This window comes from Equus quagga, chromosome 6 (assembly GCF_021613505.1).
Source record: "Equus quagga isolate Etosha38 chromosome 6, UCLA_HA_Equagga_1.0, whole genome shotgun sequence".
Classification (NCBI taxonomy): domain Eukaryota; kingdom Metazoa; phylum Chordata; class Mammalia; order Perissodactyla; family Equidae; genus Equus; species Equus quagga.
The window spans coordinates 46,573,614-46,595,597 of NC_060272.1; the positions used below are offsets into that span (position 1 = coordinate 46,573,614).

The following is a 21,984-nucleotide window of genomic DNA, read 5'->3' on the forward strand; positions in this document are numbered from 1 at the left end:
GTCTTATCAATAATAATAATAACAACATACATCGTGTGAGCATTTCCATGTGGCTTCTCAGGGGAGGAAGCCTGAAGACTTCTCTCTACAGTTCTTTCATCTACCTCCAGGGAGGATTATGCTCTCTTGGGGAATCTCTGGCATATTGTATTGAGCCTCGGGCCTAGCAAAGGAGTTTCCAAGCAGGTTGGAAGACACATGGCTGAGGGCCTTTCAAAGGGACCACATAAGACTAATGGAGGCAGCTCCTAAGAAGAGAGCCTCTTCAACCCTCTTGCTTCTTAAGTATTTGCCACTTAAATATTGGGGCAAATGCTCTTGAATACTCACGTTTTCCTTTGGCTTTCTCTCTCTTAGGAATGGTAATATCACAGGCAGGCTTGGAACTTAGTAGAAATAGTCCTAGCAGGGCTTTTGGCCTGCTCTGATTCTTTCACATTCAGATCAGTTTTGCTCAAGTAATGTTGTTCTGTATTAGGGTTGGGGGTCAAAACCCCGTCAATAATGAACTATCCATTCACTTTATTTCATTCACTGAATTTCCCTGGAGATCTCTCAGTAACAAGATACCCAGATGAGGTAATAAGGATTCATGCATTCTTAGATTTCCAGGACAAAAATACCATCTTCTATTGCTCATAATCCTCAATACTTGCCATATACATTGCACTATGTTTAGTATGTCATGTACATTATCTCATTTAATTCTTCAATGTCATAAGGGAGACAATATTTGAATAAGGAAATTAAAATCTAGCAAGATTAAAGAACTTTCCAGAAGTCACAAAACTAATAAGCAGGAGAATCAAGATTTAAATCCAGTCCAATGACTCTCAAAGCTGTACCTTCCCAGTATGTTACCAGTCCCTCGTTCTGTCCTCCCTCTCCACACCCTATCTGAAACACACCACAGCCACGCCTCTGCTTCCTGGGACAGCTGTTCTATCTCATATTTTAAGTGTTCTGTCTACATTAGTTTTGGGAAAGTTAATTTCTACTGTGATCTGTTTGGAAGATCACTTAAGGTAACCCAGCTCTTTCTTTCATTCATTCATTCTTTTTTAATATAAAAAGAAAACTAGAAAATAGTATCATTCTATATAAGAGTCTCACATGTTCAAGGAATAGGCAGATTACTTATTCAAATACTCTGCTTACTAAATGTTGCCCTATGTCTTATGCACCGATTAAAACAAAATGTACTTTAAATTTTTTATTTAAAATTTATTTTAAACAAGAACTATAACATATACAATTTAGTGACTAGAGCCATGTCTTTATAATGATTCAATTACCATTAATATGGTAAAATGCTGGTTAATAAAGCATTCCAATAAAAGCTTTTACTGCATTAGTCTTTTTTTTACAAAGAAGCACAAGTAAAAAAAAAAAGGGAGGAAGCAACACAAGTAATTCCATTCATGTCAAAAATATATTCCTTAAACATTTACTTTGGCCTAAACATATTTATATGTTTATATATTGTATGGAGTTTTAACCACAGGCAAATAAAATGAACAATTCCTTTGGGTCAGCTTCTAAAATTTCTATTAAAATTATTTTTCAAAGCATCTTCACTAATACCATGAATAGAATTATATTTGGTGTTACATGTACGTAATGAAAGGAAAAATACAATCAAAGAGCAAGAGCAGAAATGGGGATGGGGTATCCAACCCGATTTCTGTTTCATGTGAGAAGGGCTTATTTCACATCTTCTTATTTTATGTATAAAGTCACTAGCATTAAAGATATTTTAAAGAATAAAATTTGGCACAGAAAATTCTAAACTCAAAGATTTTAAGTTGTTTTTTAATGTTAGCTACATTCAAAGGAAATTCTAAAGAATCCACTGCACAAAACTTTTTGAAGCAAAAATGTTCTGAGAAGGTGGAGGGAGCAGAGAAAAGTCTCATCAGCACCATCCCCATGAGCTCACAGCAGAGGTGGGTTCTCAAAATCCCTCAAGACACAGAGAGAGAATGGAAAACCAATAATCCAGAAAGCTTTGACATTTTCTTAAATGAACTAGTGTAAGGATGCATAGATACTGCTTTGATAATTACTGCTCGGTACTCTTCCTGCAAAGAATTTTTGCACTCATCAGACCTGTCACAATTGCTGCCTAATCTGGGGTTCCATAACCTGGCAGCTTTCTAAGTATGTTTTCCAGACCAGTAGACAACACAGAAACTTGTTCAAAATACAAACTCTTGTACTCTATCCCAGTTCAGTGGAATCAGAAACTTGGGGTGGCGGCGGGGGGCAGGTGGCTGGCAATCTGTGTTTTACCCAGGCCCCAGGGTGATGGTGGTGCACAGTGAAGTCTGACAACTACCACAATCAAAAAAAGAAATGCAAAGAAACTGGAGAGGACTCTGAGAAGAACAATGAAGATGAACAAAAGCTTGAGACTGAGAATAAGCAAAGGAACAAAGATAGATGGCTTTAGCAAAAAGAAACCTGTGGTAGTGACATTTACAAGTCTTCAAGTATGTGAAGAATTATTCATAAGGGAAGGTAACCAGATGGTCTCCATTCCCCTTGAGGGAAGATAAAGAAGACATGACGAACTTTAAGATGCAGCGTAAGAAATTTAGGCTAAAATATAATTAAAGTTTGCTGACACAGAATGTTGTTAAACATTAAAATGAATTGCTGAGGAGTCTGTAGAACCCTCTTCTCTGAAGGTGCGTCTCAAAAACTGAAGTAGCTTAGAAACTCTCTCTTACGGTTCTTTCCAGCTAAATGATTACCATCTATTGCATAAATGGACTAAGAAAAATGTGAAAAATATGTTGTTACATTATAGGGCTTTCAAAAATTTCTAAAGTTTAAAATATCTGAGGTACAGTATTTTAAATATTCAAATGTTAAAATAATAAGAATTATTTATTCAGACACAAAAACATACACATTGAAAGTATTTACTTAAACTACAGATAATGATATTTCTTAATAGTTAAAAAAGTGACCAATAGCACATATGAAATTTTTGGCTGACACAATTTAATGTCTTTTCAAAGAAAAAGAAGAAATTGAATATAAATGAATAAGAAGTAAAAGACTGACTAGCTGGTATCAAACAATCATATCCTTGGTACTTTAAAAAAGATCACTGAAAAAATCCGTAACATGAATATATACATATAACACAAAAATGATAGCAATTACCAGATCCATGGCTTTGCCAAACTGCTCTTAATATTCTCTCAGAATCTTATATATTAATTAGTTCATTAAATAAACACAGTAACAGGTAACTAAAATAAAAAGGTACAAAAACATCCTTGCAGGGTGCCAGCTCCATGGCTGAGTGGCTAAAGTTCCACACGCTCGCTCTGGCGGCCTGGGGTTTGCAGGTTTAGATTCCAGATGCGGACCTACTCCACTCATCAGCCATGCTGTGGAGGCATCCCACATGAAAAGTAGAGGAAGGCTGGCACAGATGTTAGCTCAGGGCTAATCTTCTTCAAGCAAAAAAAAATACAGGAGAACTGGCGACGGATGTTAGCTCAGGGCAAATCTTTCCCACACAAAAAAAAGTCCTTGCTCTGAACTCTGATAATATCTGGAAAGTCTCACGTGTAAGTGTGCCACTGTTATAATTCCTGAAACAAAAGGTTTTTAAATGTCGAAAAGTTTAACTCAATAATTTTCCACACGTACAGGAAGTCACTATAATGACAACTCTGTGAATATTCCCCTCCAAAATATTTTGCAGTTGCAGTCTTTATTGACAAAAAATAATTCCAGTAATTTAGATGTTCATATTTATTGAAGTTAGCATAATTTAGGAAGTTAACATTTTTCTTTACCTTTTCTACCTTTCCACCATTGATGTCACTGGGGAGGAATTTCTTGCCAATTGTTCTCAAGTCTGTCTAAAATAAAAATATTATTATTAAAATATAATTACAGAGAAAAGGAAATCTAAATCGAACCTCACTCACAAACAAAAGATGAAATTACTTAAGGTTTGTAGAACAAAATTTAAATAAATGTCTTTTAACTGATTACGAGATCTATACATACAATCAATCTTTTCAAATAATATACTCCCATACATATATGTTGTTTAAAGTGTGCCAGTAAGTTGAATAGTAATAAATAAGGCCTTATTTCTGGTAACTGATTTAGATAAACTTAACTTAGGTAACCTTCTAACTTACTAAATCTTCTCTATTAAAATATAAAACTTGATTTTATGTATAGTCTTACTAAAAAATTAATGCCACAATCCAAAACCAAATGACCACTTTTGAATAGATAAACAGAGTATATTGTTGACAAATGAATCCTAAAAGACCTTGATATGCAGAGACATGAAAGCACATTACTCTATAGGCTGTGATACCCACAATATACGAAGCTACACAACATACAAATATCCCAGGGAACAATACCACTGCAACAGCAACAAGTTATAGTAAGACTTTACTACAGTAAAAATTTATTTCATTTGCTTAAATAAACTACAGAAAGCAAAGCTGGTGAACAAATGACTGATTGTATGAAAACTCCGAAGTACAAATTACTGAGCAAACCAAAGTGAAACATAAAGATGAAAACATAAGGACTAATATAAACAGAGTTACAGCATTTCTGACATAAAAACAAAACTTCAACTAGGCAGCCTACATAAAAAGTAGAACTTTTAAAGATTTTTTTTAAGGAATGGTAAAAATTTGTTCAGAGGAAAATTATCAATACTCATGAAAAGGGCCTAGTTATTTAAGCTAAGAAATTATCTTGATGATTGTGAGAATGAGGTTAGATTAATAACTAAATTTACACTGTTTTGTAGCTCTTCATTGCCTGAAAAACAAAATAAAGGAAAACAGACTTATGGTGCATTTATTCACATAAATAAGGGAGAAATTTACATTAGATCTAAGGAGAAAACACTAGATGATTAAAATTACTGTAATATGATATGAATACATATAGAGAAGCAGGATAGTCTTCCTTGAACAGCTACAATAATAGAATGTCCTCTCACTTGAAATATCCATGTGGTCAGCTTAAGAAACAAGCATATAAGTTATACAACCCCCATAGATCCTTTCCAGTCTTTTACTACCATGATTCATAATTTATATCTCAATGTAACACAAGGATCACTCCTAAACTAAAATTCACTGAATGGAACTGCCAGGCAAACTAAGCCCCAAGTCCAAACACTTGTGTAATAATGCTTTAGGTTTATCCTTTTTGCAGCCTCCATCCAATAACAGAGTGAGAGAATTATAAACCATACCTCATGCTCTATGACTTTTCACTTGAAAATACTGAGTGACGTATGGACAAAAAATGCTTTCGTATACCAGCTTTCTCTATATTAGAATTGTTTTGAAAATTAAATGTTAATACATGTGAAGCACTTAGCACAATGACTTGCAAAGAGTAAGCATTGAATGAATGTTAGCTATCATGTTTATTTTAGTGAATATAAAACATGTACATTTGGCTGTCATCTGAACATATATAACCATTAAGTCAATAATACAACTAACAGCTCATAAAAGCGTAAGTATTATTTTGAAGTCACTCAAAGGCTGAAATATTTAAATATGTACGAAAACAAAATATATACAAATTTTATGATACACCATGGTCCCTCATTTCTGGTTTTTATCAATAATTATGAAACAATTTAAACTAAAATGAGGCATCAATATAAAGTAGAAATGAGCACTAAATTAAAATCCTAAACTTTGATTCTAAATCCAGTTAATTTATTCTTCTATAAAATGGAAAAATATCACCAACTCTATCCCACAAAGTTGCTCTCAGGCTAAAAGGAGACAATATATTCAAAGTTTACATAACTTTTACAGTGCTTTACATCCATATAAGGAATATTATTTCATTGTCCTTTTAGCAAGATGAAAATGACCTACCAAATCTTTAAACATCCCAAATCCAAAGTCAACTTATAAGTATTACAAAGGCAATTTTATGATTCAGATGCCATTATATCAAAATCAGTAGGACAACTTGGTCCAAAAATACACTTCTATTGAACATAAAAAATTATGCAAGAGAAATATTTAGCCTATACATACACATGCACAAGTGTACACATACACAAGATTCCTGACTATTTATTCAAGTAAGTTTAACAGAATATATATCTGGCAAATCATTTTATATTACACAGAATCTTAAAAGAAATAAAATCTGTTATTACATTTTTACTAATACATAGTATTCAGGAATTTAAGACTAGACTATCAGTTAATTTTTTTCTGAACAATTCAAGTATTTGAACCCCAAACCACATGGTGGATTTAAATGTCATTTCTTAATACTCTAACCCCTCATTCTACAGAGTAAAAAATTAAGTACACTCCTTTTCAGTATAAAAATATGCACAGAAAAGTGTTACACAGCAGCTCTGAGGCTGCTACCTTTAGAAGAGCCTGCTTTTACAAGGGTGGCCGTAGGCTGGCATCAAGGAACTTTGCACTTGAACCATTTCCTAACTGAAAAGGTGGTTCACTACCTAGACTATTTGTATAAACAATGTGCTTATGGTGAACACCTGCATTTTTCGGGAAGAGTCCAGAATTTTCTCTCATGTTAGGCAGACAGTACCTTCATGAGCAGTTCAATAAAAGCTTTACGTACTAGTCTCTAATGGACTTCCCTGGGCAGAAACATTGTATACCTATTTTTGCACTGTTCACTGCTTGATAAAGGAACAAGCTCAGAGTGTCCCCCACAGGAGGAAGAAAGAGAACGTAAGAAAGCTTGTGCATGGATTATTCTCCCAGTATGTAATAAGTAACATACAATATTAATCAACAATATAAGTCTTTCTCAACTAGTGATTAATATCCCACAATCACTCAAAAGTTGAAAAAAATTCAACAGAAATACTATAAATGCTTGATTTTATTTAAAGGTAATAAATTTGACAAGTAGATTATTTGTCTGATGTACACTTCACCCTGGTTAAAAGGGTTTTTCCCCCTATTATGTGGCATGATAGCTTGGATTGGAGTATTCAACTATATATTTCAGAGAAAATTATAAAGACAAATTAATTCATTAAGATAATTGTCAAGAAGCACCTCTCATGTGCATAGGACAAATATTTCATCTTGATTTATTTTAAAGTTTCACACCCAATTATAGATCATTCATTGCTATTTACCTAAGAATATAAACAAGAAAAATAAAGAGGAGCAGAAGTTTGTCACAAAATATCTTTCCTATCATCTTTAGGATTTTTTTTTCAATAAACAAAGTAAGAGTTCTTTATAACATTTTTTAAAAGCAGAATTCACTAACTTGGGTGCGAGTCAAAGAAAGTTAAAATGTCTAGGGAATATTTCCATTTGTAGTTAAAAACACGTAATTTCTAATTAATGCTTACTTTAAAAATTTTATAGTCTTTTGTTTATTAAAACAATAAACAAAAACCTAAATACTTAGCTCAGAAACAAAAAAAGAAATCGTTAGTCTTACTGAATAAAATTTAAAGAAGCAGGAAAAAATGACAGATCACAAAATATAAATTTTATCTTTAAGTTTAAACTCAACTATATAAATTTAAATGATATGAAAAGAAAAAGTTATGCACAGTGATATATTTATTTATATTTTAAACGGTCTACTAAGTTGCCCCCATTTCTGCTTTGTTACACCTATTTTGCAGTGATACGATGGATCTGTCAGACAGTAATTCTCTTATGAATTTCACTGATTATGCATCATAATATGTAAATTTGATTGTTAATAGATAGTTATTGTAAAGGCAATATGAAAAAACTTCCACTGGGGAAACTGTAAGATTGAAAAAAGAATATTTCTTACTTACATCTACATTTCAAATAATTTTTATAACTCTTTGAGAAAATTCAAAAGCCAATCCCAATTATGGAAAAGATACAGTTATACAGTGGATGGAGAGAGAGAGATTGGAAAGAAATAGACACCAAAACATTGACAGTATTATAAGTAGGTTTAATTTTCTTATTTTACTTTTCTGTGTTTTCTGAAGTGTTCTACAATATAAATTACTTTTATCGACAAGAAAATTTATTTTGAAATAATAAATACAACTGCCAAAAAACTATAACCTAGCTAGAATTTCTAAGTTAATTAAATGACACTTTGTTTTAATGAATATGATCAATTTTTACTGCTATTATATAGCCACTATAAATGTTATGAGATTCTATAACTGATCGCTGGGTGACAAAAAAAGGAGTTTTAATTGTATGTTTTCCTTTTTCACTGGATTTCTGTGTAATAGACGTTAAAAGAAATATATATTTCTAATAATTGGCTGATATGAGATTATCAATTCAACAAACATTACAACTTAAAATGAACAAGAGAAATGAAAGATGTTCTCCATATTACTTATCATAAAATCCAGTTCATTTTATGAGCTGTTTTTAATGAATATAGCTTCTAGATTAAAATGTTTATAAGTTAATAAACAAAACCTACATTGAGAGCAATCAGGATGATGTCATTTATATTGACTTTGTCAGGAGAACTTGTGCAAGCTTCAATGCCTTCATCTGAAAGATACCTGTTAAAATAAAATAAATGGCTTAATATTTTCTAAAATTAAAATTAACCAAAATTATTTTCTTACGTCAACATGCAATTTTGTTCTCTATGATAAAATGCTTCTACTACAAATACTAAGGGAAAGAGTCCTGGATACTCCCTGCTTACTTTCTATTGCTGATTGAACACAATGGACAGTGCATGTTTTTCCTCTTTTGTATCCTTAAAGGGATATTGCCTTAAAAACAGTTATATACTTTCTGAGAAAAGCTATTTAAACAGCAATATACTTCTTAAGGAATGTATAAGCTACTCTTTACTATTATATGAATATAATACCTGATTTAAATATTTGGTAATACAGTAAGTTCTTGGAGACTGAGATGTGTCATAAAAATAGAACTAAAAACAATATAGTTTTAAACTTAGTCTAACAGAAATTTCATCTGCGCTTTCTCACATTATCCTCTCAAGTCCCCTTTCTTTAACATAATGTTCCAAAGAATCCCTCAATAAATACTATTGACTCCAAATGGCACAGAGATAGGTGACTTTTTACCTTGTATCTTTTACTGTTCATCTCTTTTCAGTTTTTCTACTCAGTCTTATTGCCCTTTGTTCATTTATCCAGTCCAAACCAAACATTCATCCATCACAGACAATAATTAATTCAAGAGTAGAAAGATCATTCAATCCAAGGAGGAAAAAAATCATTTCTACCCATTCATCCATGCCCAACACAGCCATTTTCAAATTCTTTGATAAATTCTACAATCCGGGTATCATCCTCCAAAAAGTCCATCTGTAAAAATGCCCGTTAACATCTGACATTTTTCACAATCAGTATCAACATCTTTAACCAAAAGGCTGGTGCCAGCTTTGCCTCTGCAGACATTCTCCCACTAAAAAGATACTGGAGTACTAGTCTGACAGAGCTAACTGAAGCTCATTCCTGAGCCAGCAATTCCACCATCAACCCCCAACAGTAGATTGATTTTAAGACACTTGTCAATGTCAACTCTGCCTGGAGACAGCAACCAAAGAGCATGTGCCTTTAAGAAATACGGAATGAATGATTTCTCAAAAGCAAAAGAGTAAGTGAAAAGAAATGTAAATTGAAGAGTGCAAAAGAATAGATTAAAGCTGATAACCCTATGAACAAGATCCAGGAGATAAAAGTCAGGAAAGTACACACACACACACACACACACACACACACACACACACACACACATGCATAAATCAAAGCAAGAATGTGTTAACAAAATTAGATACTATTAAAACTTTAAGACCATGCCAGTGCTAAACTACAATGAGGAATGAAGGCAAGTAATTAAGTGGGTTACAGAGAAAAAATAGAAGTGTTAAATACTTAGATGACTCAGTAAGAATGAATGGATGGGAGGCAGGAATAATAGTATATAAGTGACCATGGAATATAAATGTTTGCAGTCAGTAAAGATGGTTAAAACACTGCTTTAATTCAAAATGGCTAAGTTAATGTCCTTATTATCCTGTTAATTTTTCACTGTTCATAGCCATTGCCTGTATCTATCATTAATCCTCTTACAAATTCAGTTCTACAAATATTAATTAATCCCATATTTGTGTGAAAAGTATTATGTGAATTAGTGATAAGATTAGTAAAATGATGAAAATTAAACACCTGCCTTCAAGGAGTTTACAGTTTCATATATAACACAACACAATACATAAACAGCTATCATACAAGGCCAAAATAATTATAAAGGAAATGTTATAGAGGCTCAGCGTGGCTGGGAGATGGGCAAAAGTGCATGGAAAGGGATAGTGTGACCAAAAACATGGAAGCAAAAAAGTGTGAAGCATATTCTAGAGGTAATAACCTGGAACATTCTGGCTGGAAAATGGGGAAGAAATGAGAGATAAGTAAAGGTTGAAACCAATTTTAGAAAGTAACAGTGCATAAAGGGATATGGGTGATATATTAAACGCTGATTAAGTAAGTACAAAAACACAACTTTCAAAATTCCTAAACAGGGGGGAAATAATATGCAATGACTAATGAAACACTTTGTTTTCTAGAAAGGCAACTCTTTAAAATTAAAAGATTATATGATGTCAGATGAACTGGAATTGATCTTTAAAAATAATCAAAGTTCACCTCTTCAATTTTACAGATGAAGAAAAGAAGGCTCAAAGATGTTAACTAAACTTGCCCTAGAACACAAACTTAAGCAGTGCAAAGTTAAAACAAGAATGCCTCCTGACGCCCAGGTCAGCAGTCTTTTCATCACAATACATCATTTTTATTTACCAAGAACTAATGCTAATATTAGGAATATGATCATCTTCTCATAAAGAAAAGCTAACATCTATACAAATCAGTTTCCTATTCAAGTAGACACACTTCGCCAACACACACAAAAAAGCACAACTACGTAAATTCAATCACTGAGCTCTAAAATATATCAAAAAAGAATCGGCCTAGTTTCAACTAACACTAATAATTAGACATTCAAAAATTGTTATAACAATAAAAATACCTATCCCTACAAAATATAAAAAGGGAAAGTCTATCTAACAAAATTTCTAAAGGCAGAAACCACAAGAGGATGGAAATTTGACTTCACCCGTGTATAAGTCAAATATCATGTGATTTCTTTTAAATAATGCCTGTAAAATGCTTCCTGAATACAACAAATCCAAAAACGTGGCTCAGTCTCAATTTCCAAGTTTTACACGTCTCCCTTACTCACCCTTCATATTTGGAAAAATCAAAGGACTTGAGCCTTACAGCTTTACTCTGTAATTATCAAAAAACAGGAGACCCATTCACGGCTCTCTCCACTAACATGTTGGACATCCTTTTGTAAATACTGGACTGTTTTCACAGAAGAACTGAATCTAAATTAACCATAACTTAGCATTTGCAAATTGATCTTTTTGTTTTAAAATTCCAATATTTGTTTAAAACTCCAATATTAGCAATAGATAAAACAAGTGATAAAAGTAAGTCAAATGCCCAAAGTGGCTTCAAGATGCACCACAGTAACGCAGTAACTGAAAAAACAAAACACAAAATTCACCAGTCTTAATGTGGTCATTGGGAAAGAAAGGAATTGAAATTGGGAGCAGGCATGCCAGATCTCACCCTGTGCACATCTGCATGATGGACCTCAAGAGAAGAGAATTATAATCAGTTCCCATGTGCCATCTTTGAGCACGTAAAACCCAAGGGCATGAACCCTTAAGAAGAAATGAATTCCAGAGAGGTCCTGTTTACTAAAACAGCCTGCAGAAGCATACATTTTTTTCTCCTCTCCAGTGGAGACTTTGGAACAGCAACATTATAAAAACACTCATTACTATTCTGAACTAAAAATACATCAGAATACATTTTATTGACAATCAGAGCACTAAATGGCTAAACCTCTACATGATACTCACAGAATAGACTAAGATTTCTTATTAATTTTACCTTCAAATAATGCCATTTTAAATCACAGTTTAATAAGCGCTCAAATTTTTTTAAGAGATTTTAGAAAGTGCTTCCTTTTTCATAAATAGAAGTAAAGATGTTAAAATTCCATCTTACTCAGAGCCATTTAATTTGTAATCCTGAGCAATTCTTTTTGCTTCAGAAGTAAAAGCTTTAAAGTTAATTTTTATCTACCAATTTGGGAGAGAGAGGATTTCCTACTGCAAATAATGAATAGATATTCCATAAGAAGAGTCACACAGCCAAAGTGCCACTACCAGAACCATCTTCACCTCATGTTCAGAAGTCACTTGGGCATATAAAACAGACATGCCCAAACTATAGTTCAAGAATCTCAACTGACAGAAAATTGTGATAAAACAAATACTAACATTTTAATCTCATTTATTTGATCCAGATAGTGGTTCATCATTACCATCTCTTACTACCAGTAAGGGAAAAGAGAGCCAACTTTCCTTTGCTTTATTCCTCAGAAAGCAGGTAAAATCCTTGAGCCCAGCTTATTCACTGGCTATGATGAATGCATAGTGAGGAGAACTGAGACAAGCTGAAGAGTACACGCCCCATCTAAAGAGGGCAGCAATAACTCAGCTCCAGCTGACTGTCTGTCTGAGAATAGGTAATACAGCAATTATCAGATCTTCTCATTTTTAGCTTTTAGTTTTTTGTAAAGCAACATACAAGCCAAACAAAACACATATCAGCTCGCACGTGGCACATACACTTTGTACTTACTAATCATATTAAAGTTATCTGCTTTTTGGCTCCTGTACACTTCCAAGTTGTCTTTGACATGCAGGGTTGTGCCATGAGTCTCTTAAATAATATAATATTCATGAGTGACATCCTTTTCAAGCAAAAGAGGAAAAGAATTTTGTCTTTTAGGTCACTTTGTATGACTCTTAGAGAGCAATGAACATAATTATGCACTGCGATAAATGTTCCTACCAGAGTTGTCTCCATCAGACTGAAAAGCATCAAATCACATAGTTTGGCCTAAATATTTTACAAACTGGACATATACGGAACTCATCTTTACCTCCGATTTCCAGACTACATATAATTTGTAGGGGGTAGGAATGTTCTAATTGGCCAGAAACACTAAAAAGCAAACTAAGTTTTCTTCCCCTCCACCTACTTCCACCCATCCAAGCAATGAATGCCCCATTCAAGTCTGAACTGAGACCTGAATTTCCAAAATAATCAGAATCTATTATTACACATATATATTAGGCTGATGACATATGAAAATTCTTTAAAACACCAATCAGAAAACCAAGAGTGAAAATATTCTTCTCAAATGGATAGGGATTCAATCAAACAATAAAAGAGATACCTGAACGATGACTGGCACATGGCAATCTTAATTCTCTCTGAATAAAACCCAAATCAAAGGGCCCCATGTGGTTTTTGGAGTCTATGATCTATACGTGATTATTTACTACCACATTAAGATTACTGGCCCACATATGTTATCCAAATACCAATCTGGGAATTTAATAAATGAATTCCTGCTTAGCCACAAAGAAGATAAAGATAACTAACTCCCATTTACCCAAGCAAATACAGAGACAAGAGAGAATAAAACATAACAGATAATTTAAAAGATCACATATTAAAAGGTATCTTTGATTTAGCAAACATAGAAGTTGCCAACCTACTGCAAATTCCCAAGACATTAAAAAATAATTTTAAAAAATCACCCAAATAATGATCTCTCTATTCACTCTGCCTATCCTGTTTCCACCGCCAGTGTAAATGGATTGTAACACGCCTGCCAAAATATTTGGGTTTTGCTATTATTCTTACAAGCTGTTGCTATACCAAGCCAGAGACACTGAAATAATAACTTGCTAATTCCCTCCTCTTGAGCAGAAGAAAATGGCTTATAAGTTCCTATTTATGAATATTATTTGGGAAAATACAGTATTTAACCACATAGAGTAATAAGATTAGTAAGATAACAAGGCTGATAAGAATTTGGACACAAAATTTGCTTCACATAACCTGGTACAGGTGAAATCAATATATTCAATACAGTTTATAAATACATTGGGGGGGAAATCCCCAAGAAGAATATAAATTGGTACACCAGCAGTAAGTTGAATGAATCCATGGAATTCCATTCCTAAATCCCTATGAAGCACAGCAAATAGGAGGATCAGAATTCTACTAAAGGTAATCCAGAAGAGGGAGTACCAGGACACATAAATGGTGGAAAATGAAAAAAGAGGTCTTTTATTTCGTTTCCCTTAGCAACCAAGTAATACTTCCATCACTATCATTTTCTTTCCTTCTTTAGGTAAAGTGATCACCTACTATGCCAAAATGAATAGTACAATATTTATCCTAACAATTATAATAAGGACCTGAATAAATTCCAGCCTAAAATTTAATTTTCTCTATGAATTAATCAGATGAATAAAGTTATGTATTATTTAAAGTACCTCTAAGTACAAGAACTTAGTGTTGACCTTAATCAATATAATAAACTATCAAGATTTTATTCAAAAATAAACTATCTTTAAAAATGCATTATATTTTCAGTTTTTGTAATTTCTTTGCATATACAAATGATACTATTTCTACCATTTAGCTAAGCTATGATATTAAATTTTTTCCACACATACATACTTACACACACAGCAGAAAATCCACTTTAATTTCTTCTACACTAACTTTTCACGTTGTTATAGTACAAAAATAGAAATACCCAAAGCAAAGAAATCATCATGAAAACCTTAACATTTTAAATGCAAATGTTTCATAAAATTAACCTGTACAAAAACTGAAAAGACAAATATGCAAAAAATTTTTTAAAAATTATTTAGTACTACAGAAGCATTTCTATATCTAAATAAACAACTTCTAGAGATCTTGAAGCATTATCAAACGCCTTTATGTACAACATGATTACCATCCATACTACTCAAACTTCAACATTTCAGCGGCCAAAGTTATTTTGGCCCATCGTTAAAGATTGAAAGGCGGAAATCAGAAAAAGGACTAAAGAAAATCCCTTGTGAAGTTATACCTAATTTAAAACATTTGAAAGTGTTTAAATTCTGAAAAATTGAAACCTAGATTTGTTTTTGTTAAGCACTTCCTTAAAATGCTGAAGACTTCTTAGCTAGCTAACTCTGAAGGATGCAGTACCAGAAAGCACCACTAGATGACAACCTTGCCTCATAAGTAAAATATTATCATACTATTGGAAGACTGCAAAGATGAACTAAATTCACTTTAAAACAAAGCTTTCTGACATTTATTGTTTTTTTGTTGGGGAGTTGAGATATCAAAGAAAATAAAATAGACTATTACAATTTTAGAATTTGTGTTTGCTATAAAGATCATTCAGTGTTTTTAAAAAACTCATTTAGTAAGCATTCAAGAGATACCGCCTCATAAGAAAAAAACTGAAGTATATCAAAAGACAGTTTCCTTTCCTATTCTCTCCTATGTTCCTCCTTTGGAAATAGAGACTTATAAAAAGTACACATAAATTATCAGATACTAAATGTTTTTGCTGTGAAATAGTTACAAAAAGTATTTTCAACATTATTTCAGTTGCTTTTCTCTGACATCAAAATAAACATGACAATTTTAAGATAACAACTTATAAGAAGATAGGTGACACTAAATCACAAACTTCTATTTTTTATGGCCCATTTTCAGATATTAAAATATTTTCTCCATACATAAACCAACCCATGAAGACACTGACCCTGGGATGCTTATTTAGAAAAAAAAAATTATTAGCAGCTGAGCAAGTAAAAATTTGTAATTAATTCCTCTGAAATTCCATAATTGATATATTACAAAGATTAGTGGCAATGGGAACCTAACTATGTTATTACTCATTTTTGCAAACCAAGTCTTCACGTAAATTTAAAAGTATAAAATGAAGGGCTGGATATTTTTACTTTCATTGGAGGTTATAATTTATGTCCTTCCTCTAATTCAACATTTTCATACTTTAATTCAGAAGTAGAGCTGAGGCTATTCTTTAATAACTTATATTTCAAAATGTACGAGTATTAGACATTTTTGTCATCTTTCCCTCAGCACAAAGGTGAGAGCTATAAAACCATCTATCTGGCGGAAAGGCTCACTTCAGGCCAGAGGCCCATGCACTGACTCCTGCAGTACAGCATCAGTGCCTGCAGAGTCCACGCCAAGGGTCTCCCAGGATTAACCCCAGGAGACTGTCTACTTAGTTTACATAAGAAATGCCATTTAAAAATGTAAGATATCATAAAAATTAGAAGGCATTTTATAAATAGCTTGGAGAAACTGTTATCTGATTTGTACTTTTTAGTGAGAGAGAACGAGATGCAAATGTCAGTCTCACCCTCTAATACGTGTGGGATCCTAGGCAATTTACTTAATCTTTCTGGGCCTCAGTTTCCTCCCCTACAAAAAAAAATACTATAGAATTCTTCTAAGAATAAATGAGACAGCATAAAATACCTAGCATATGGTTGGTATAAAGTAGATGCTGAATAAATATTAGTTTTCTTCCTTCTGAAACAGTGCCCTTAGTGTTGATTCCAGAAAATATTTTCAAAACATTACTCAAAAACGCTGTCTGCGTTCTTAGAAGGAAGGAAAAGAATGAAATTTGCCTAACAATAAAGAGAATTCCTCAAAGGCTACAACTAATAATCAAAAGTGTCATACATTTCCTTATAAGAAAGCCTGAACTACATATTTCTAACATGCTACTCACACAGAGCTCACGGAGAACTGAAGGAAAGCATTAGCAAGATGCAAAGAATTGTACTATTTAATTTGTTGAAATCTTCCAGTTTTACATATATGGATGAATATACATAGTTTTTTAACAATAAGAAAATGCTATTCCATGAGACTGTGCAACCATTTCCATCCCAAACAGAATTTCCAATGCAAAATACACTGCCATCGTTTTTGCCCAATCTGCCATTTACGTCAAAATTTAAAACAAAGATGTCAAGAAACAGCTGGTAAGTAGTAAGTTTAAAATTCTATATTACAGAGAATTACAATTGTAATATCTAATTGTAAAATTAGACATCTTATAATTTACTTATAACTTATTTAAATTAATGTCATTCATTCAAAACTTTAAAAGTGAAAATCTACAGATTCACTTATTGCAGACAATTATGGCAAAAACTTGTTTCTAGTATATGTAATCATATACTTTACCATCTAACAGCATAATTCTCCATAAATTAAAATAAAATGAAAATAAAAGAGGACTAAAATCAAAAAGGGCAGTCACCTAAATATGCCATTAAATTAAGTAAGTACATATTAAACAAATAAATGAATTTTTTGCCAAAAGAGTAAAATACTCCCACATATCTTAGTCAATAAATACAAATTAATAATTTTAATCTTTAAAATACATTTTAAATACTTGGTGTTGCTTAAATTTTTGAAATGAAATGAGGTAAATAAATTAAAACTTTTAATTTTTTAGCTATGAAAACATACTTTAAATATATCCCCACATCTCTTTGGTAGTGGGCTGAATGGTGGTGCTGAAAAAGGTGGTATGTCCATGTCCTCATCTCTGGAATCTGTAAATGTTACTTTATTTGTAAAAATGGTCTTAACAGATGTCATTAAGTTAAGGATCTTGAGATTACTATCCAGGTGGGCTCTAAATCCAATGTCAAGTGTCCCTTATAAGAGAGAGGCAGAGAGAGTTCTCGGACACCAGAGGAGAGAGACATACAGAAGAGGAGAAGGCCATGTGAAGATGGAGGCAGAAGATGGAGGCAGACAGAGGCCAACGGAGTGATGAGGTCCCAAGCCAAGAAATGCCAGCAACCACGAGAGCTGGAAGAAGCAAGTTACTGATTCTGCCCTAGACCCTCTTGAAGGAGTATGACTATGCACACACCTTGATTTCAGACTTCTGGCCTCTAGAACTATTAGAGAGTACATTTCTATTGTTTTAAGCCACTGAGTTTGTGGTAATTTGTTACAGCACCACAGAAAACACATCTATTATGAATTTAAGTAATTATTTGAGAAGTATTGATTCAATTAAATAAAAAACAATATTTTGAAAGGTCATCCTTTAGAATCTATGAAGAAGAAAATTTTCTATTCAATTTAAATGGCTTGATTCATTAACTCTCCCTGAATGAATTCTTTCATGAGCTTGACTAGTTTAAGCCTACAAATAATAAAATACAAACTGTATAGAAGTATAATACAGAGTGAAAGTGATCCCTCCCCAATTCTTCTTCCAAAAAAAACAAACATTATTAACAACCTTAGGTATAACCTTGTAATATACATACACATAAATTGGAGTGGAATTTAGAAGGAAATATTTGTTTATAAAAATAGACTCGTTTTACACAAACACTTCTGCAGTAGATCTTTTCTTTTAAGAATTTATCATGGCCAACTTCCACGTCAAACACATAGATTTCCAGATCTCATCCTTTCAATAGATGCACGGTATTCCCTTCCATACAGGGGGTATATCATAATTTATTTTAACTACCCAGGTTGTTTCCAATTTTATATTAACAATACTTCCTTGAGTACATTTGTAGACACATATTAGAGAATGAATATTAATATTTTTATAAGATATATTCCTAAAAGTGGTTCTGCTAGGTCATATTACTGTGTTAGAATGGGGAAAAAGAATTTTAAGCTCTAAAATTATGAATTACTTTGTACTTTTAGAAATATTTAAGTGTTTTAATGAAATGATACTTTTAAAGTAATTTCTTATTTTAAGAAATCTTACTTGTACATCAAATATCCCTAAAGAGCTTTACAAATAACAAAGCAGTTTCAATGACTAAGTAACAATTCAGATAAATGATATGGTCCCTCTCTACCCTCTCTCAGAGTCAAGTGTGTTAAAGTTTACATATTTGACTGTTGTGATTCCCAGACCTATTAGATGTGTGTGTCTTATTACCCCCATTTAAAAAGAGAGGAATCAAATGATCTCTAAAGTACCAATTCTTGGTATGATGGAGTAGGACCCTACTGGACATATGACCTGCACACACACGCACACACAGAAAATAACTAAAAAATACAAAAAGCAACAAAAGCTACCAGAGAGTAAGCAGAAAACACTGGTGGAGAATCATGCTCACTTAGATAAGGAAGGTAAGGAGCTACAAGTAACTTCTGGTTCTGGGGCTTTTAGTTTAGAACAAAGTGCAGACCAAATGGTGAATACTGCAGCACGTGTGCACAAGGATATACAATCTTTCCGGTCTGGGGAACAGAAAAGGGAAGTGCGGAAACCAGGAGCATGGAAGCGGGGGTGGGGAATCCTGCAAGCAAAAGACCCAGAGAGGGGATTCCCCAACTCTGTCTACCCACATCTCTGACTGACCTCTGAACGACCTATGTGCAGAACAGACTCAAAGCAGCACAGCTAAAGACAAAAGATTTAAACAGAGAACAAGAGTATGCAGCTCATGCCCAGCCAAGAAAAGTACCATCTATAACCTAGGAAACAGGAACCAGCCATGAAAAGCAACAGAACCAAAATCTTCACATCTTAACAACCCATAATACTCAGAATACAATCCAAAATTACCCAACATACAAAAAAACAAAAATGTAATACAGTCTCCATAAAACAGAAAATCAATCAAATCTGACCCAAGACAAACCACATGTTGAAATTAACAGACAACAATTTTAAAGTAGATACTGTAACAATTCTAAATTTTAAAAAAGTTTTTAATACGTTAAATCTGAGCAGAGAAATGAGAAGTCTCATCAGAGAGATACAAACAACTAAAACATCAAGTGAGAATTCTAGAGTGAAAAACTATTTCTGAAATGAAATGGAATTAGGAGAATGAACACACAGTGGAAAGAGTGAGTGAATTATAAGACAGATGTGATATTTCTGTATTTTACATGAGGTAGTGTATTATTAACAATAAATGAACTGTGAAAAGTTAAGGACGTTATATACTGTAATCCCTAGAAAAACTACTATAAAAATAATACAAAAGAGAAATGATAGCATATGTCTATATAAAAACGTGTGCACGAATCTTCAAGACATCATTATTAATAATAGCAAAACAATGTAAGCAACACAAAAGTCCATGAATTGGTGAATGGATTTTTTTTTAATTGTGACATATTTATACTATAACAAAAAGGAATGAAATAACAATACACACAATGGCATGGATGAATCTCAAAACCATGATCCTAAGTGAAAGAAGGCAACACACTAAAGACTACGTACAGTGTGATTCCATTTAGATAAAATTTTAGAAAACACAAAACTATAGTGACAGAAAGCAGATCAGAGGTTGCCTGGGGACAGGGGTGAGGGAGGGGACCAAATGCAAAGGGGCTAGAAGGTAAGAAATCCATTTACACAATTGGATACAATTACCAAATTCATCAAACTGAACTCTTAAAAGTGGTGAATTTAATTGTATGTAAACAATACCTTAATAAACATAAAAGGAGGGAGAAATAGGAGCGGCACCAGAATTTCAGACTGCTAATCTACCAACGTACAGAGGAAGTGGTAACACTGGATAAAACAAAGGCCTCCAAGTCCCTAGTCTAGTCTTCGTTATGTTATACTAGAGCTGCCTCATAGCTTTTCTGTTATTAAAAATGGTGATAAAAATACATATTCAAAATATAAAATTTAATCAACAGGACGCAAGGAACCTAAAATTAAATACAATCAGAAAAAACTATCTATATTTTAAATTAATAACATAACCACAATAAAATAAAAAACTTACCCAAGTAAGATTAAACATGGTACTTCAAAAATGTTCAATGAAAACAAAAAAAAGAAACCTCTAAACAAATACTGTACTCTATTTAGTAGGCTTCTTTTCCCACAGTAGCATGGATGTTGCAACTCTGAAACTACTTTGAGTAAATATACTGATGATGCTGGGAGTGAATGTTATCACTGTTGGAGAAGGGAGATACGAATACCAATGGGATCAGATCTTGTCAACATGGCTGCGTAGGCAGGCTCTGAACTCACCTCCTCCCACAAACACAACCAGGCTACAACACATTCTTGGAACAATTACCCCAAAGAGAGAACTGAAAACTGGGTAAAAAGAAGCTCCACAACAAGAGACAGTCCTGACTGAGGCAGAAGAGGCAGAAATTCCTTCTGGAGAGAAAAAAAGCCATCTTCACAAGCCGCAGAGCTTCATAGCCAAGCAGGAGCCACCCTAAGGTACACAGGCTTCCCTGGAGGAGTGGGGACCTGAGGAGGGGTACATTACTGCTATAAGCATCCTTCTGACTCAGCACAACTGAGATGAGAGTCATAATATCTGGCTTTGCTGGCTACTAACTACAATGGGAATACCCCCAGGAAAGCTATCAGACATAAGGCGAAAAACCCCAGCTCTTAAAGGGCCCACACAGAAATTCACCTGTCTCAAAGAGCAACATAAAATCACCAGAAAGGTGCACAGTCCTTTGGTGAAAAGAGACTCCCCTGATAGGCTCGGGGTGCAACTTGGTGAAAGGTGCGACCTCTCTGGGGACTGAGACATTGGCGGCAGCTACTGCTGTGACCTAGTACAGGTGTGCTGACACAGACACTGACAGACACCATTGGAGTTCTTCCTCAGGCCTGTTAGCCCAGGGGTCTGGCACACCCACTAGAGTGCAGATTTAATCCAGTTCAGCCAGAACAGGCACCCCCGCTAGGGACTAGCCTCACCCAACAGCAAGCCCTCAGGCTACTTGTTGGCCTGCACAGACCGGGTGCCTCAAATATCTACAGGCAGGCAAGTGTGTCTGCCTCTGTTGTGGGGCAGCAACTGTGTGAGGAGCAGTGAACTGTGAACTGTGGGGGGCGTCGGTGGAGAGTGTGGGGGCATCTGCAGTGGGGCAACTGGGTACACTCTAGCAGGCCGGAGAGTGTGCACAGGCCAGGACTGTGTTGACGGCGTGTGTGGACCTGTGGGGGGGGGGGGGGGGGG

The 21,984-nt window shown here is 33.8% G+C and overlaps 1 protein-coding gene across 4 annotated transcripts in view; it reads right to left on the reverse strand.

Annotated features, from left to right (window-relative positions):
- Nucleotides 1–21,984, reverse strand: part of TDRD3 (tudor domain containing 3) — a 172,239-nt gene that overhangs the window by 104,466 nt on the left and 45,789 nt on the right. For 3 of the 4 annotated variants that reach the window (XM_046664420.1, XM_046664419.1, XM_046664421.1), the window contains exons 2-3: nt 8,467–8,551; nt 3,819–3,884 (exon numbers count right to left, since the gene is read on the reverse strand). In XM_046664420.1, the coding sequence (XP_046520376.1) occupies nt 3,819–3,884; nt 8,467–8,551 (151 nt within the window). Of the gene's footprint in view, nt 1–3,818; nt 3,885–8,466; nt 8,552–21,984 lie in introns of those variants that run through there. The other variant, XM_046664422.1, reaches the window with a different exon arrangement.